We start from the raw sequence: 19,579 nt of genomic DNA, 5'->3' as shown, positions 1-19,579 counted from the left end.
CCAAGTATTAGACTATCAAAGACTGTCACTTGGCTCTCAGCTAGTCATCAAGGCATGAAAGAAACAATGTCTTTAGCCGCTAATATTTGTTGTCACGCTTGTCATAATCATCTCAATTGTTGTTACAAGCTGGACACAGTGAGACGTCACAGGCGTTTTGGGGGAAACAGATACAGTACAGTTTTCCCTGTTGCATCTTAAGCGTGTCTTTACAGAGATTTATTGCGGGGAAAAGAGTGGGAAACCATGGGAAGAATCAGCCCCTATCCAGCTGCCCTCATCTAATCTGAATCCTGCAAGGCTCAGCGAGACAGAGACCCAGTAAGAGCTGTGTTGTCATTTCAATGCAGTAAGTGTTTTTAAAAGCCAGATCCTAGTGGGCTGCAACAAGGTGTAGTCGTGTCTTTGAAATAATAATCGCCCACTCAATGTTAATCGGCACAATAGAGGTATTCCAAACAATAAAAGCCACCCAGGTTTAGTGACTAGGGCAGAAGCCATTTTTGTCCTAAGTGTTTGAGTCTGTATTAAAAGATATATGCTCTAAAATAAATGTGAATTAAACTACCTACCTGTAAATGAGAACCTGGGTGATGTCAAGTCAACATGAGCTTAAATACTTTTTAAGCTCTGGGAACTGGGTTCACTTTATTGACTGGGTGGGGCTTTTCTGAGTTTGTTCCCCCTGTGTCTCTTCCCCTACCACCAAAATGTGCACCAGGTCCCCCCCAGGGCCTAGGACTCCCCCACAAAATGAGGTTCCAAGTCTCAATGTAACTATCTTGATTAAGTATACAACATAAAATATTTGTATACCTCAAAGGGTAAAGTTTAATGTCTCATGTGCCCTTCACCAGCATTACAATGACCCTTGTCTGTGCTCTTATGTTTCCAGCACTTACACCACACATGAATGCAAACTCAAGTGTCTTTGTGTGTCACGATGTCAAGTGCACCTGACAACAAGAGTTCATCTTGTGAAATGTACTGAGGTGGAAACTCCTGTTTTCAGCACGTCTCAAGAAGTTTTGAAGACACTGTTCAAACTTTGGAAACTCTAACTACAGGAGTTCCTGTTTTTTCCTGCCCTGTCAGGAAATATGAGCCACACAGTCATCTAAAGGAAAAGATTATCTCAGCAACAATAGTCATATCTTCAGCTGATAGACATTGCTTGTTATTTCCTTGATCAAATTGAGCTTGATTCATCTTTGTAGCCTTCAGAAGTATGTTGTATCAGGGCACAATAAAGCTTTTATCCTCCCATACATTATTTGTATTGTTATTGGCCTTTTAAAATGATCTTGAATACCTTTGCTTTGGTATTTCATTTTAGGCCTTAAAATATGTCTCTGGAAAACCACACATTACTTTCTATAGGCCGGGTGTTTCCTCATCAGATTTTGGTGTCAGCATGCCATCTACTGGCAGCAGAGGGAAATACCATGAGGAGGAAAAATTAAAAGCTAGCTTACCTCAATATGTTAAAACAAGTAAGCAGTTATAATTAATGCGATTTGATGCCAAAAATGCTCTGAACGAGTCTGAGATGATTTAAGGACTTCAAAACAGCACAAAAAACCTTCTGTCCCTTAGAGGTCACAACTCACGATGTGCTGTAGGCTCAGAGTCACTTGTAAAGACTCAAAGAGCTAAAGATGAAAGTGTAAAAAGGCTATGGAAAACCTATAAGTAAAATAAAGTACAATAAAAAGCATATATTTAGTGGGGGGCCTCAGAAACAAGAATTACTCAAATCACATTCTACCAGCAGTGAATAAACTAAAAACATACATTAGTCTATACACATTCTGCTAACTCTAAAATTCAAAGTTGACTCAATATAGCACATGGGGGAAAAAACACATTTAATACAAGAGAATGCAACAATGTTTGACCCTATGGTTGAAACTCTCTGCCAAACAGCTGCAGAATTCAAAATTTAAGAGCAGGGGCAGAAGAGACAAGTGTTTTGCAGACAGGATGACAGTGTTTATATCTAACCTGCTAGTAGCAGCGTGCAGCCCTCTCCTTCCCATAAAAAGGCAGAGGACCTGTTAGTCTAGGCTCCGTGTGGCCTTCAAAGACATCATTTATCAGTGGATCTGGAGGGGAGCCTATCTGATAAGTGCAGGCAGCCGCAGCTCAGGACACCTCCAAGTCCTTACGCAGGCCCTCAGCTTCTTTGAATCCTCTTGTGTTTACCTGCTGCCCTTTGATCAAACTAAAGCTTGTCTCTGTGTACAACTGAAGCAGAGATTCAGCCTCACCAGTACTGCAAAAAGGGTTAGGTAACGTTTGAAATACTAGGTCCACTCATTCAGAGAAAACAATCATTCCAAATAATTAACGGTATTCATTTTTGTAATTATATATATTTGCAGATAAATAAATAAATATTAGATATTACCATTAAAGATCAGACAACAAAAGTAGAAAGGTGCCATGGCATATTTCCAAGCTTTCTGTGTGCTTGGTTTTTACTTTCTCCATAGTTACATGTTGCTAAAGATTCATTTGCGCAAACACATTAGTGTAATTTAATTTAATGTGTAGTGGTGTTTTCAATGACCTTAAATGATCATCTCTTTTTGATAAAATTCTCGCAATATTAGGAGAATTTATATTAACTGTTGAATATAGTTTTGTTTGGCTTCACACATGGAACAAAAAAAACACACTTTCATTTAAGCATGCTGCCACAACAGTGAACTCAGGATGATCTCCAATGCGATTGCACCTTTAATTCTCACTACCCACATAGTTAGCAGGTGAGGTAACGAAAAAGCATATCAAGACTGTATTTAGCAGCCCCATCAGGCCAGTCCCAGTCCTTTAAAAAATGACCTTGCACAATGGCCTGAACGTGCAACAATAGCAGAGTTCAGACAACAAGAAAATCAAGCAGTCCGCACATAAAAGATTTATAGCATCAACTACAAAAGCCCACCCACAGCGCTCTTTGCAAAGACAACTCTTGGACCCTCAATTGCGATGAACTCACATCGGTCAACCATTCTTTTTTTCTCAAGGGCCTCTTCACCACCCCAAAGACCCCTCCCATAAAAATCTAATGAAACACTCAATTTTTTTCCAACTGCAAACTCCTAAATAATTATTCCTTCCCTCTAAGGAAAATCAGCCGAGAAAGTTTTGCTAAATTACACTGCACTTTTCTATAACACTCGATCAAATCTTTAGGGAGAACTTCAAGCCAATGATCGTGACTAACTATGGTTTATATCTTTAATTGCCTCGCAGACAGAGCAGATCATGCGTCTGTGGTAGAAATCAGACAGACTAAATGCTTACAAACAAAGTGTAGTTAGCCCATAGTCTGTTACCTGAGGCTCCACAGGGCTCCGTCTTGGGGTCAGACCTGTAGGTATTTTCCTGTCTCTCGCGTTGGTAGACAAGATGAAGTTTGTTGTGTTCTTCGTCTTGTTCTTCCCCTTCGAGGTGCATCAGAGGCTCCAAGAAGTACTCACCATGTTGTGTAGTAAAAGTTCCAATCTACAAGCAAAGAAAAAAAATGGATTGTCATTGATAGTGTTCATGTGCACACTGGGATCTTTGCATAGTTTTGGTAATGTGTCTGCTGTCATTCAGTGCTCGCCTCAGGCATCACATGAGGTTCAAATCTGGAGCTGACAGGTAACGTGTGGAAAGAACATGCTGTATCAGAAAGGTCAAAGAAAATCAGTTACAGGTTATTGTCACAGTATGACAGTATAACCAAAACCCACCCAAAGCAAAGGGAAATACACAATACGAAAAAAGATAAAACTATGGAACTTTGTGTACAAAAAAGGGGATTCACCTATTTCAATGATATGCAGATTTATTTTAATCAGTAAAAGTGTGTTGTTTGGAGCAGATTTCAGACTTTGGGGGAAGAAGTCTGCAATTGTTTGTGTTAATTGGCACTTATTAATGGTTTGTATTGTTTTGGAAAATATGTTTGAGCGCATTAGTTAGAAATAATTGGGACCAATCATAATAGTGAAAAGGGATGTCTTCATCCTAGTGAATGATAGTGAAACATACTATTTCCCCTGTAACTTGACTTAAGAGACATCATCATAAAGAGACAAAATCATTGACTAAAGAATGCTAATATTGATTTGGTAGTTCGGTCTCTAATAAAGCTCCTCAGCTCAGTCAGCCATGAGGCACAGGCTGTTTGTTTGTATGGTGATTTTGCACATACCTAAACAGGATATCAGACCCTGGAATGTTTAGGGCAGCATTATTCCATGAGTGTCCTCGGAGTGATAGATGTTTGACAGTGGAAATCGGATATGGAAAACAGGCTTGTGTACATTTCCTCTCCATCTTTCGAGGAGTGAAGGATTATAGTCAGCTGGCATGTATATACAAAACCTCTCTAAAAGCTCAGAGTGCTACATGTGTTCACATCTTAAGTGTATGGACTAGCAAAGGAAAACAACATAAGTGCAAGCAAAGTGAGACTATGTTTCCAAGTCTCAAATTGCTTTTTTATCATGTATGCGATTTTGGAGATTACATACATTTTGAGATATGTGACATAATGAAATAACTACCGGTATAGAGTCAGACATTACAAAGTCCCCAAAATGTGTGCTACAACCATGACTAACATGGAAAACCCTTTCTGCTTGCTCAGTGAGGTCAAAAAGTAACTTGATAAAGCAAATTATACACTGTATGATTACTCTTATTCCATTTGATTTCAGTTTAAAGAAGACATTATGCTTTTTGTGGAGTATTTAGTATTAAATTATGACTTATGCAGATCAGATAGGTTCGGTGTTTTTTTCCTGGCTGAAAAGGAGGGTCTAAGGACAGGGGAGATTGGGATATTTGCCTAAGGACACGGGATGCTGGGACATTGCCAAGTCCCTATGAACATTGTTTAATCTGTTTTTTCACAGTTGCCCCTCGAGGCAACTGCTGTTGTGATTTTTGGCATTACAAAAATCATGATACAATTTAATTGAATCATGATTTTATATTCGTTCACTGTAAACCATAATATTGAACTAAAATAAGATCAGAAACAGTTTTGACCTCCAGTTGAAAACCGCATAACTGAGAAGACCTGCTTCTTCATAGTGGCAGCAGATTTTAATTTACATGTTTTATTGTTGAAAATGGCAATTTGCATTTTTTTTAATCAGATCTTTTTTAAATAATTGTAATGAGTACAGAGAAGTGGGCGGAGATAGGGAGTAGGTGAAAACAGATACACATTCTGAGCACTCAAGCCTAAAATGCAGGACAATACAGGATTACTCAAACGTGCATGAATCAATAAAATTAGAACTGTGAGTAAGCTAATGATGACCGTTCTTCCATCAACCCCGTTTAACAGTTAGTTTGTGTCAGAACTGTTAAAAGTGCAATAAGAAAAAATCACTCTGACCCGGTTTCTCCTCTGTAACTTCCCATAGGACGGAAGATGTGGTCAGGTCTATCCTTCGCTTCTTTTATGTGGGACTTTGGGCTCGTTCAGGAACAAACATTTCCCACGGTTTCCTCTGTTTTTTCACTAAACTTCTCTGGCAGCATCTCTGTGTCACAGTTCACTTTGAAAAGGCCAAAAGCTTCTCAACCCTACAACCATCAACAACCCCCAATATCCCTCCTGGGGACAGCTTTGAGCCACTCTGGACCAAATGCAAACCTGTTTTTTCCCTAGAACGACCCCTTTGTTTTGGGCTAAATTATTCCTTAATGACCTCATCACAACAAAATGTTCAAGCCCCAGTGATCATTTAAGGACACAACACCTAGAGGTTTATTTCCATAGGCTAATTGTTTCTGAGTGATGGTGCAGATAACCAACCCACAAATAGGCTTATGTTTGAATCAGGAAGTCAGGCATCAAAGCTGGTCCAAGAGCCAATTAAACACTTATGAGTCAGTGACCTCTCCTTACTAATTAAATCAAATTCAATAAATCTAATGAAACAAAAGTAATTGGTCTAATCTATTGGCTTCCTCTTCATTGCATATTTTTTTTATTTTTGTATCTTGCCACAACAGAATGAGATAATAAGTTCGAACCATGGCACTTTGCTAATAGAAGAGTCACAGCATAGTTATAGCCGATTATGCAGTACATTATCTTTGTACTGCACAAATCTAAAATAGAGATTGTAACTGACATGGACATGGTTACACTAGAGACTGCACACACTGTCCGGCCAACTTCCAGGTCCGTATTTGACTGGCGCGACTGAGGTCAACCCCCTGCCTCTGCGCCGGTAACCTTATGTGACCCATGAAGTCATCGCTTTCAGGTCTTATCAGATTCTCCCAAACAGAAGTTAGCAAACCAAAGATCAAGGCACAAGACCATCTCCATTTCAAACAGGGGATGGAAAGGCATTATTACCCATAAAACACTATTGGTGTAACCCCTCAGTCATCAAGGAGTGTTCCATAAAAGTGTCTCAAAAGAGAACCTTTTGAAGCCTTTTTACTGCATAAAACATTGTGGCAAAGTACAGCCAGTCACCAAGTAGTTGGGAAGTCTTCTAACTATTGAGAAGGTTGTTTAAGAAGGGCTAAGGAATTAAATTTAGATTTACATTATAAAAAATGTCCCTGCTATTGATAAAATTGTGTCATGCACCATAGAATTTTGTGTTGCATTTATCTTGTCCATGTCTATAACTTTATATCTATCTGTGATTACTCTGCAAGAATACAAAAGCACCACATCTAACTCCACAATTATTGACAGACAATAGAAATACTTGTGCCAGGTGACTAGTCTGACTGCAAATATCACATCATAAACACTCCCCCCCTAAACTGATTATTAAACATTGCACAATCAACACAAAAACAATGAATAACCTTGCCAAAATTGGTCACAAACTGGGAAAAAACTGCATAAAAAAGTTATTGCATGGGCACAAATTGCACAAACTATTGCTCCAATGCATTCTCCAATCAATCAATAGAAAACATGTACAGTAGCATCTCCCTACACCCTGTCATGCAAGGTGACTCTCACACACGCACACACACACACACACACACACACACACACACACGCATGGTTAGGACCAGCTGGAATGAAAGGCTCGCTCGCATGACTAAAGACGCGCGGCGCACACTCACCAGGCCGGTGCACAGGCTGAAGACGGCCGGGTATCGGCTCGTGGCGTTGACGTGTCCGCGGAAAAAGCAGTGGCGCATATCTCTGTGGTCACTGCTATGGTCCGAGTCCGCGGCGTCGCTCTGTTCCACTCCCAAGTGCGTGACGGCGTAAGAGGGCGCGATGAAGTTCGAATCGGCGCTCAAGTTCAGATGAAAGCGCTCCCCGAAAGCATCGATCCGGTAGTGAACGCGGCCGCCGGACAGGTCATCGTGCAGACTCCTGCGCCTCCGTCTGTAGTGCAGCGCGTGGGGGAATGACTCTCCGAAGTCGTTGACGCGCATCGGGGTGACAATCTCGTACACTGACAGCTGTTTGATGAAGCCTTCTGCAAAAGAGAGCGAATTTGGGCGCATGCATTCACAAATCAAACTGCATTTCAAAGCTAAATGAAACCATGAGATGAGAAGAAAAAGAAGAAAAAAAAACAAAAGACAACAATCTTACCTTGTTTGGGATGCAATCGGTGCTGCACGGTGCCCATGACAAGCGCTGACAGATGACACATTAGTCCAACCAGCCATATGGCAAACTGCATGATTTCCTCCCGGCTGCGCGCTCTCTCCCGAGGCGGTGACCCTCTTGCGTCTCCCCGGCTCCTTGGCTCCTTCCCCCCGGCTTGTCAGCAACAGGTCGTGGGATCCGCGGAGGCTCTGCGCGGCGCAACTCCAGCAAAGTGCACTGGCCTCATCGCATTTCTAAACGTGCATCCACTGCCCCTTGGTCCACGCGAGCTATTTATGATGGAACCATTGCCCCCGCCTTTGCAATCAATCTCTGCTTAATGTAAACCACAGTCCGCGCTCAGCGGAGGGATCAGTGCCAAGTGCGCTTTCTCTTAGCCATCCCTTGAACACCCCCGTTGCACCCTGAGCACTCACCAACCGCGAAAGCAACGCCCCTATGGGCTCCGGAGCCAATGATGAGTGGCGGCTCGACCACCGCACTCTCCGTGCTGCAGAGATGGACGGTGTGGTTCAGACCGGGGGGAGCAATGAGCAGCAACACTGATACAATAACTAAGCTGACCATTGAGACGTGTTTTTTCAAAGTCAATTTAGGGTGAAATCCTAAAAGTAACATGTGCAGGGTAAATAGCATATGGTCAGGAAGGGACATGAACAAAGAGCATAAGACTTATTTCAAGACAAAGATAAATCCTGTTAACGCTGTGATTAGCTGTCAAGGATGTGCCCCCCTAAGGCCCAAGTGCCTGGGGTCACCTGCGACTCGCACAAGGGAGCAAGTAGTAGAAGATGAATGAAAGATACACATTTTTACATGTTGCATACATTCACTGTGCAACAAAAGCATAAATCTAAGAATTATTAGGTCTTTATCCGACCATGAAAGGCCCTGAAATAATCAAGAGTGTGTTATACTGAGTGTATTATGCCCAATACTTCACGGTCGTTCTCTGGAAAAATCAGCTTCCTTTGGCTGTGCTCTGGTCAGCTTCTCGTTAATCATTAATTCTTTTAAAGTCCAGCACAAATGTGATGGACGTGTGAAAAGAGCCTAGTTCTTAACATCTTTTGAGGACGAATGTCACAGCATTGTGAGTGATTAGACTCGGTGGGCTCACCGGAAACACATTTGGATTCTGTAAACTCCTTTTTCTATATAAAACATCAAGGCTTCAATTCTTCCTGTATTGAGACTCTTCCATCGGAAGTCAGCGCTTTGGGGACAAGCTGTGGTCAGTGGTGAACAAAACTGGTTTGTCACATTATCGTTCTGTATTGAAGCCTCATTTCTGATACCAAAATGGGATACAGCAAACTGTAAACTGTAACATCTTAAATTGTCTAGAATAACTTAACAATCAGTACAGACCACATCAAAGTCCAGACATGAAGTCATGACTGACTGAAATCTCCTGACTGTAGCTCATCTGTTGCCTCCCTGATGTGTTATTCATTAGGACTAGGAGCCTCCCATGAAGCTTTTCATCCCCCTCATCACTGTCACTGCTATTTACAACTAACACCAAGTCAAAATACTCAAATTTTCTAAATATACACAACAAATTAGATATAAAATACTGTGCATGAGTTACATTGTTGTGGTAAGACAAGGTGAGATCATCCACTGGAGGGAATACAGGTGCAGGTGTGATGCCAGTAAACACACTGTAATTTATCAAGGTTGTTAGTGGCTTTTCTCTGGGCTTATTTTAACGATGATGATCACTAAATGACCCAAATTGGCTCTCATACTCATTATTCTCCAAACAACTTCCATATGTTTACTGACTATAACAACATTATGGCATTAAACTTACATATCCACCTCCATGGACACACGCAGGTGACCTGACCTGCTGAGGTCTGCGGAAAAGCAAGACAGCTTAAAGTAAGATGTTTTTCTGAGAAATGTATTTATTATTTATTTAACTTTTTATAGACCTTTTTTAACTAAGACATTTACACTAGCTCCAAAAGAACATTGGTGTTGTTCTTTCAGCTCTTTGAGACATGTTGTATACAGTGTAAAAAGTGACAGTAAAATGAGGAAATTGGGAGCTAAAGAAAATTTTGAAAATAAGCTAGTTGACTTTTTTTTACATTCCCTAAAATAAATCCTTGTTTTCAAATCAGATGATCCTCAGCACCTCACAGCACAGCCACTGTTTATAGTGATGATGACAGAGCAGAATATATTCTTGAGGCAGAGCTAACTAAACTTGGTCATTTGAAGTCATGTGAGGATAAATGAAAAGTCAGTGAGGTGTGCACAGCAGGTTACTCTGTCACTGATGGAGTTACCATGTTCCTCCACTCCACAGCCTTGTCCTGCCTGGCACTAGCCCATTAAGGTGCTTCTCATGCTGCAGTGATCAAGGAGCTCGGCCGCCTGAGACCGTGGGGTGAAGAAGACACATCCACTCCCACATTGCCACAACAGAGCGTCATATGGCTCCAAACACAAAGCAGTTTTTGAACTTATTGGTATAAGTCAACCTGTTTGCCTTCATCTATTGTCCGTCAAAGCACTGCGGACAGACCTGTGAAAAGTCAAAGCAGTTTCTCATCACTTCCCTGAGTGCCTTCTTACTGATGACATGCCAAAACTGGCCGAAGGACAAAAAACCTATTAGCAATATTGTGGTTCAGCCGCAATGCTGCAGTGTACGGAGTACTACAGAGTAGTGGTCTTGAATTCACACACCGGAATTAAACCATCTGACAAATGATTACATGATTTATTGTGTTAAATATGTTATAACAATGTAGATAACTGTATATGTTATAACAATGCAGATAAATGCTACAAGTGTTTTGTAGTGGTTGGAAACTCACTTGAAAATATAGTTTATCATGTTATTTTTAACCAACAAACTTGAGACCTTGAGACTTTCTTAATTTTTATCAAAAGATGTGTCAATATTGTTTTGTCCAGCTCAGCATGTCTCATTGAAATGTTCAGTTCAGATACATAGTGAAAGTACAGGCTATCTTAATCATGTTATTATCAATATCTACATCTATAGTCATCTCATTATACTGTAAGGTTACATCAGGAAAACAGTTTGTGCATTTGTACCATTTAAAATACCTTACAAGCACAGAAGTGTTAAATAGCGAGTCTGCTGCTTTTTCTGGCTCCAATTCATACCATATGTGTCAGCTCTACCAGTTATATGCAACCAGCTCAAACCCCGTGTTACTTTAGGTCCATTGAACTTCTAATGCTCTATAAAACTCCACGGGACGCCAGTGTGAAGCGAACTGGATCACTCTCTTACACCCAAATCTCACCACCTAAGCAGGGTTTTACAACTTGTGATACTGTGACAGAATAAGATCGTGTTTCCTTATGACAAGGACAACACCAGGAATAAACCAGGTCCAGGGAATCCATATCTGAACCATGACTAAAACCATTATTTAATCAGGTCTAAACAGGGATTTAACGATCACCTTGAAAGAATAAGACCACCCAAAGAAACCACCAGTGGCATTCCAGTTTATCTTATGTCATAAAAGATAAAATAAGATCCCACATGACTGTATAAAAGTGGATTGGGGTCATGTTTAAAATTGTCATATGAACTGAGACAAAAATGACAGTAAGTAAACTATAAATGACTTGGGCACGCATCATATAAATGGCTGCTATGTTCAAATCTGACTCCAGTGATAGTCCTGCTCTGCTGCCCCCACTGACCGTGAAACTGATTGGATTTCACTCAGAAAGACCTCTCCCTCCTCAACTCTGTCTGGAGCTTTAGAAATAGGGCGCTGGTTTATTATGATGTCCCTAAAGTGCAAAATATATAGTAAAAATGTATCAATTATTATAATATGTTTCACTCCATATGTATAGCACAAAGCTTAAAGTATTTTTTTATCAATGGTCTTTGAAATGAGTAACAAACTTGAGTCATATTCTACAACTGTAAGTCAGAAGTGGGTAGCAAGCCCACAATGTGTACTCAAGTAAAAGTAATGTAATACTCAAGTAGTATAAAGCAAAATAATTCAAGTAAGATTTAAAAAGTAATTGGAAAGCTACTGAGTAAAAAAATTAACAAAACTTTAAATAAGCACAGATTTATTTATTTTTTAAAAACACACAAACAAATTAAGCTGTAAGAAGCACAAATGGTCAAATAATTTCATATTATCAACATTTGGTCAACAGACAACAGACACGATTTTGTCACTTGAAAATCTACTTCAAACTAAATACTACTCAAGTAGAAGTAAATGTATGGTGTAACTGAGTACTATCCAGTATGTTTTAAGCAGTGTATCGGGTTTGGGGAGTGGTTTTGATTCCGGTCCTGATGTTGACGTGTCATGTAGACTGATTAGTTCTAGGTTCGCTGTGTGAGCGAGTGTGAACGCTGCATTACAGTATTCATCATCTGTTTAAGTTGACAGACGTTCGGACAGAACTGCTTGGGATTCCGCGGCAGCTTGAATCTGCCACTGGACACCGCTCTGATAACCTGAGGCCAGTCAGCTCATCAACACCAGCGCTGAAGACGGAGAGCATTTCACTGTGCGTTTCCTCGTGTCACACTGTGGACTAATCCTGTCCAGCGATAAGTGGAGCGGCCCATTCCATAGGCAGCTGTCTGGAGCAGTGGAAATATTAGCAGCTGAGGAACCTACTACGGTAGTTTTCTCAAAAGGGTGAATCACACAATTATATTCAGCACTGCCCTTTTTGCATCATTGTAAAATCAGGAGGTTTAGTGTGATTTAGCTGTTCATAACTAAATGTAACTGAAGGATTTATTGACTTGACTTTCAAGCTGTTTGTGCCCTGGTGAAATAAATAATGCAATATTTGGCCTCTGACTTCATCTGTCTTGAATAACTGAGAGGAGATTCTTAGACCTGCTCAGTAAGATGATCTCGTGATAAACGGACTATTTGCAACAGACACACACTAATAAAAGCACTTGTGACTTTAGGGGCTATTGACGTAAAGCAGTTCACACACTCTTCATATAAACAGCTTGACATTATATAGCAAAAATAACCAACTTCAAGAAAAATCATCTTTCATTTTTTGATTTTTATTTCTTCTTAATATGTAAGGAAAGGTTTTACGTTCTAATATGAATAATCTGCCTTTGGTGAAATAAAGTGGCTCTCTGGCTGAAAATAATAATAATGCCAAACTAGTATTGAGAATCAGGACGTATTGACCACTTCCTGACTCTCAATAGAGAAAAAGCTGCTGCTTGAGTTTGTCGCGTCTAGACCTCAGCTTCTGAATGGTGAGCACAAATTGAATCATTTAATCAGGAACAATATTTTTCAGGCTGTTTCAATAGCATAGTTATGTTTATTATTGTTATAATCATGTATTTGGCATTTATTGGTTACAATTTAATCAATTACAAATAAAACGGTTATTTTTTAAATAATATAATGATGTATTATTTAGAATATTGGAAATCTAACAATAATTTGGTTTAATCCAAATGTAAAAAAAATGAAAAAAGTTTAACTAATTGACAGCTGTGATTTTTTTTTTCTCCCAGGATTGAAAACATGATTTTAATGTATCACATAATTCTATATGTATTTGTGAGGACCACATTATGTCAAAAATACACAGGTACTGTATATTCTGCAGGTTATATCCAAACAATTAAAGAAATTGATTCAATGTATAAAATATTTATAACTTTATTTTCTAGATAATGTATTTCCCATCAATGTCACAAAGCACATTCAAGGGATGTACAGAGACTGCTTAAGTGTACCTTATGACTATACGTTCCCATTGAAGAATGTATCATTGCCTTATACACAAGTTTGGTTTAGTGAAAATAATGAATTTAAACAAAGAGTATCGTCTCTAAAAAAGGGTATTTTAAGACTAAATCAGCTGCAACCAGGAGAGCACGAGTTTGGTTTGAGACTTGAATGGGGAACCAACGAGACATACACATATCCAAAGACTGTTCGAGTGTCCGTGTCTGGTGAGTACAAAGACCTTAGTCCATTTTCATTACAACATTAACATACTGTATCTGTAACATATTTCAAGAAATGCATTCAATTTCAGCTATAACCAAAAGCCCAGTTGTTACAATGGACACACTTATCGAAGGACGACCAGCCACACTGCGATGCGCTGCTCCTACGCTCTGCAACCGGGAAACTGCGGGAATATCATGGAGAGGAGCAAGTGAGAGCCCCATCTCACAAAATGACCACAGAATGCGGTTCAGTGCCACTAGTGCAGTCCAGATCATCCCCAGAGCAGATCACCATAACACCAACATCACATGTCAGCTGCATTTCAGATACAACATGCTGACGGAAAAAACGGTCACCTTGAAAGTGCAATGTAAGTATCCTGTACCAAACTTATTCGCTTCAAAATCAAACTGACTTTTTTTCTTTTTAGATCCACCTAAAATATTGAGTTCTTCCAAGTGTGTTCATATAAAAAAAGAACAAGTTTGTAAATGTGTGAGTCATGGAAACCCTCTGCCAACAACACGCTTGTTCATCTTCAGTGAGCTCTACCCCACAAAATATAGCTCCAATGACAGCCAAACTGTAGAGGAAGTTGTGCATCTGCGAGGGTCTTACAACCACAACTCCACCATAATATGTGTCAGCAGCAACTACTTGGGTAATGATACCAACACTTTCCATGCTCAAAACCTGACAAGCAGTTTCAAATCTGCAAATAAGTTGAACAGCAACGGTAAGTTTGTATTTTTTCAGTGCTTTTCAATTGCATATCAACACCTTATGACTTAAACTATCATAAAGACACAAAAACAATACTATAGGAAAAAATTATATTGCATTAACCATTGACATCTACAATATATTGTGCAGCTCAAACTGTACCCTGGACCATCACTGGTGTTTCCCTTTGCCTGAGCCTGGTCATGCTCATAATAGTCATATTCCAATACAAATGGTAAGTATATCTGACACACTTAATTTTTAGAGCAGTTTATTGACTTTGAAATTACAGGTCCCTCAAGAAAAAATGCAATGAAGAAGTGACCATGTATGCTTCCCTGAGGAGGATCTCTGTGGAGCAGGAGTACAGTGTGTCAGAAAGACTAAGGGGGAACCAAAGTTTAGTTCCGTGTTTCTGGACCGCCCTCTTTTACTGTTACTATTCAAGCTAACTATTCAGCAGCACCACATATTGTGTGCGTAATTACTATAAAAATCACACACCCATATTACAAATTAAAGGACATTCTCAATTCAATCCAGTTTCCCCTGATTCTCTAACCGGAATCAACGGCCCATACTGTCCGCTCCAATCAGCGTTATTTCCCCTTGGCTAATGTGGATATTTCTACATTAAACAGTGTGATATCACAATAATCAGTTATGTGCTTTGTTTTAATGTTTTTTAAATGTTATTTTAAGGATTTTTTTGGCTTTATTAGATTGGGCAGAGTAGTGTGAACTGGAGATGAGACTGGACACAGGACATGTGGGAAATTCGACGGGCTACATGTGGAGCCTGGCATGTGTGCTATCCACTCAGTCACCGAGTGGCACTAATCAAATAGTTGAAATTGCAGTAGCACTAATCTATAACTGTACAGAAGTTAGTTCTATGCTATGTTGAACTTAATTGACTGGCTGAATAAATATTACAGCGTTAAATACCTTTTTCTCACGTTTGCTGCACAGTTGGCGCTTTAAAAACGGTTTAAGATGCTCTATAAACCCCGATTGGTGTAAACAATAATTGTTACGTGTGTAAACTGTTGGATTGTTTTGTTTTTTTACATTTCACTGTCACAACTTTAAAGGTCAACCAACTTTTCTGATGGAGGTTCTGCCACCAGCTTGTCTCCATGTAATTGCTTTATCCTGAATGAACTTGTCTATCTCCATGACGACAACCAGAAGGTACCAACAGGCCATGTTACAAGTCAAATCTGTGGAAAGGCGACCCCATCCACAGTAGAATGCATGATTTACTTTTTGTCTAATTTTTTTCTTTCTTAGCAATAACTTGTAATTAAATAAGCGGAAGACCCTCTACCAGAAAACGTATACACCTTTAAGACCGTTTGTGTCATTGGAGAAAATAAAGTGTCTACTAAATGTAACTATCTTGGTCTTTCACTGCAGTAGAACATAGACCAGACTGAGATAAAACTTCTGTTTTGACATATGTTTTGTCTGAGATATAAATGACAAGACCGTTATACCTAAATCCCTTTCACTTCTGTTTTTCATTTCACATGATTTTACCCTGAAGCTAAAATAAAACCCTACAAACTCTAAACACACACCAGGATCAAATGAAGCTCTGCGGTGGATTTCCCATAGTTTCTTTCCGATGTGTGAATGTGTGCCTTGATAAAGACCTTGTTCTTCCACTTGAACTGGCCCCAGAAAACTCGAAGGCACAGATAGCCTATATTTAAAGATAGTTGGGTGTCTAAAATTAGTCTTCTCCAAATTCCTCCAGATAAAACTACGAGAGATTTCACACTGCACACTAGTGGCCACTTTGTTCAGTATCTACTATAGGACATCAGCACAAGCATCTCTCTACTGTGGAACAATATTGACCTACTATTATGCAACTTATACGTAAATATCTACCAAAAATGTATGTACAAAGTAATACTGGAGTGCTGTTCTGTTCACGCTTCTAACAAGAGACACTGTAGGTACAACACTGCTGTTTATTTGGTTCAGACCTTGTCCAACATAAATTAAGTCTTGTAATCTATGAATAAGTGTGTGTTCACTATGACTAATTCAACATCAGCCTAGAGCAGCAAAGTCCTATCTGATGAAGGCAAAGTGACTGGCTTGATGATACGCAATGAACGTTTCCTCGGCTTTAGGCCTTAATAGGAACCAAATGTCCTCCACACTGGACTGTCCGGACCATTCTAAGACACGCAGTTATGAAAAATTCCAAATATGAAAACATTTTAAACTAACGGCAGACTCATCGCACCACATGACAACACACACTTGCACTGTCCCTGAGCTATGTCTGCGAGCCAAGTTGGACTTTTGATGCTGAAAAAGGAACAGCTTTTTGTTATATTTTGCACTAAACCAAGCACAGAGATAAACTTGATGGCCTGTTTCGAATCGAGACTGTGTAAATCCTGTGGCATGGGTGCATGAAGTGGAGACAGGGCTGAAGGAGGAGGATTAGCTGTAGTCCAGGTGGTCCTCATTTAGAGCTACCCCCAACAGAAACCAATGACCTCAGCCTACAGCGGTTCAGATATGCACTCGTTCACAAAACGCTTGAGATGTTTCAAGTTATAATTAATTTCATGGAGAACTTTCTGGCTTTTGTGTGAAGATACTGATGGGCAAAAGACACTCGTCATAAAACTATGTCATATAACTCTCATCCCCATTTCACACGCTGTCCTTTCCTGTCTAATAAAGCCTAAAGGCCAAACAAATCTTCATCAGTCCTTCATAACAGCTAATTTCACTCAGGGGTCACTAGAAATACCAGATGTTGTTCCTCCATGTATCCAGACCTGGGACTGACCCTATAGAGGAATGAAACCACTGCCCTTTTTATCAACGCAGAATAATATCGGAGATAGATTATTTATGCGTGCCAAGTTTAGTACTTTCAACTTTTCAGAAATCTTTCAATAGAAAACCATATGATCAAAATAAAATGGACCAAATCTCGTCTTATACATTAGCTAAAATATTTCACACAATAACGAGCATGATCTGAAATAGAATGATGTAATAGACAAGCTTATGCTGATGAAAGGCCATCTGGAAGTGCGTGATAATAAAAAGTCTTGCGTGGTAGAGGAACAATAAGATCTACCCTCCATACATTTTGTGTAGGCTGATAGATGAGTGTTCCAGGTATTGTGCTAGGTTGAACTAAAGTTGTGTAAACAGCACTAAATAACAGGGAAGTTGTAGAAGATCTGAAAGAAACTGATCAAAGCGTCTTTTGCGTGCAGCCACTGTCAGTCCCATCTTTTCCTCTGTGTGTATCTATCCCATAGTGAGTGGACTGACAGTGATGTGTCTGCTGTGGTTTCCTATAGACTTCATTTCCACAGCCTGTGTTTGCACAACACCAGGCAGGCAAAGCAGCCTCACCTGCCCACCTCACACAACACCTCACCTCAGCCCCTCCTGATGTCCCGGGACGCTGTGTGCAAATTTCCAAATGGACAAAGAAAAGCTGACAACTCAGAGAAACACGCCAATGCCTGCTTTTGAATGAACAAATGACTTGGCCTCAGCAAACCGGACAAGTGGTGCTTGAGTGATGGACAAATCTACAGGTAGAGCTTTGTGGGTTAAAGACACGGCTATCCTTGACACCTCTTAAGCAAACAAAGCAAAGAAAAAAAAAGGAAAGAGGAAGGAGAGTGGAGTGAAAAGCTTTGGGGGGCTGGGTTCATGACAGCTTCCCCGCTCAGCCTTTAAAAATCCCTTTAACAAAAAAAGGAGTGAGTCAAAGTAAATGTCTTTCCAGGAAGTCCCGACTCCGGAGCGTTTCTGCACATTATTGTCGGGCATGACATTGCATAAAGCTCTTTTCGATACGCTGCTGCTGAAGTAGAGAGACCACCCATTAGTGTGTGTGAATGAAAATGCCCATTCAAATTCTCTTTTTCATTCCTACCAGTCTCATAGCTCAGTGCGGGCTAATCTTTGATGCAAGCCTCCCAAAAATGAAAAATCTGGAAAAGGTTAAAACTGATACGCCAGCTGTAGTAGAGCTCACTGGAGAACTGACAGCTGAAACTCGGGAGGCCAGGCCCGCTCAGGGGAAGGTTTAGCGGTGTTAGCGGTGGGGTGGCCATGGAGTATTGTGCATAGAGCTGACACTGACATTGACAATGATGAGAGGACAATGAGACTGCAGGCTGCGGCTTGGGGGGTGACAGTGACAAACTTCTGGGACTTACACGTGACACAGGAAAAGCAACGGGTAGTGTACTTTCTAAACTATATAGCTGCCATTTGAGGGACAGGTTAGCATTAAAATGAGCAAATTTAAAATAGTACAGCTTTCCACCTGGGAGCTGCAAGTTGACTTGAATGTCTTAGATTTCATGGTCGGAAAAAAGTTGAGACAGAAGAAAAGAAAGAAAAACAGTTTCAATGTTTTGCATTTCAATGAAAATTTCAATGGTCTGCCCAGTATTTAGTCTTGATTCACATTTTTGTTCTGTTTAAGCCTAGATGACCTCTCAAGGTCTTTCAAGGTGTTATAAAGCACTTCTCTCAATCTCATATTGCCAGTTTAAATGTTGATCTTGCTGTCATTCTTTTCTCTGATAGACATTAAAGAACAAATAAACATTTAGAATGCTGAAAGCTTTAAAACTGCCCCAAAAGCCCAATCATAAAAAGTATGGTATGCTATTCAACCTAAAGAATTACCTGATCCAAAGAGTTCGCCCCTGGACACATGGTATTCTTATTGTCATGACTTGGCATCACGGAACCGTCTGGATGCATTTAAACTAATAGGATATAAACAGAGATCAGGGCTTATTTTCAGGAAGTCTTAATTTATGGGAATCTTAATGAGGAAGGATTGTAGCAGCCACTTTTATGGGAAACTAGGTTAATGTGGGTTGAGTGGGAAACTACACTTCTTAAAAGACAATCTTCAATCTAATTCTAGGTTCTAGGTTACAAGGTTCATTGTATTTTCAAAAAGAAAGCTTGCTGCTCTTTAAGTTCAACACATCCCAGAGAAGGCTTGGTCCTGATTGGTGAACACTGCTTCATATTTTGTCCATTGACTTTCTCCTTTTCAGTCTCCCTTTAATCCAGAGTCTGTGTCCTCAGTGGTTCTCTACAGAGGGGCCATTATTCAAGGCCTTATTACTGCGCCCCTCGCGGCTTATCTCCTTCCTGGTGACAGTCTTTTCAAGCCTCTCTCTAATGACCTGGGGAAGCTCACATGCTACACTTCCCAGGGCTACGGGGC

At 40.1% G+C, this 19,579-nt stretch overlaps 1 protein-coding gene across 1 annotated transcript in view; it reads right to left on the bottom strand.

Annotated features, from left to right (window-relative positions):
* The window catches only part of LOC140349331 (A disintegrin and metalloproteinase with thrombospondin motifs 20), a 66,748-nt gene extending 58,737 nt beyond the window's left edge, over positions 1-8,011 (bottom strand). The window contains exons 1-3 of the mRNA XM_072435625.1: positions 7,601-8,011; positions 7,117-7,481; positions 3,345-3,513 (exon numbers count right to left, since the gene is read on the bottom strand). Of these exons, the coding sequence (XP_072291726.1) occupies positions 3,345-3,513; positions 7,117-7,481; positions 7,601-7,691 (625 nt within the window). The 5' untranslated portion in view covers positions 7,692-8,011. The remainder of the gene's footprint in view (positions 1-3,344; positions 3,514-7,116; positions 7,482-7,600) is intronic.
* Positions 8,012-19,579: the final 11,568 nt, after the last annotated feature.

Source organism: Eucyclogobius newberryi, unplaced genomic scaffold (genome assembly GCF_026437365.1).
Source record: "Eucyclogobius newberryi isolate DKJ021-1_F unplaced genomic scaffold, fEucNew1.0.hap1 SCAF_7, whole genome shotgun sequence".
Taxonomy (NCBI): domain Eukaryota; kingdom Metazoa; phylum Chordata; class Actinopteri; order Gobiiformes; family Gobiidae; genus Eucyclogobius; species Eucyclogobius newberryi.
This window is presented reverse-complemented; position numbering and strand designations above follow the sequence as displayed.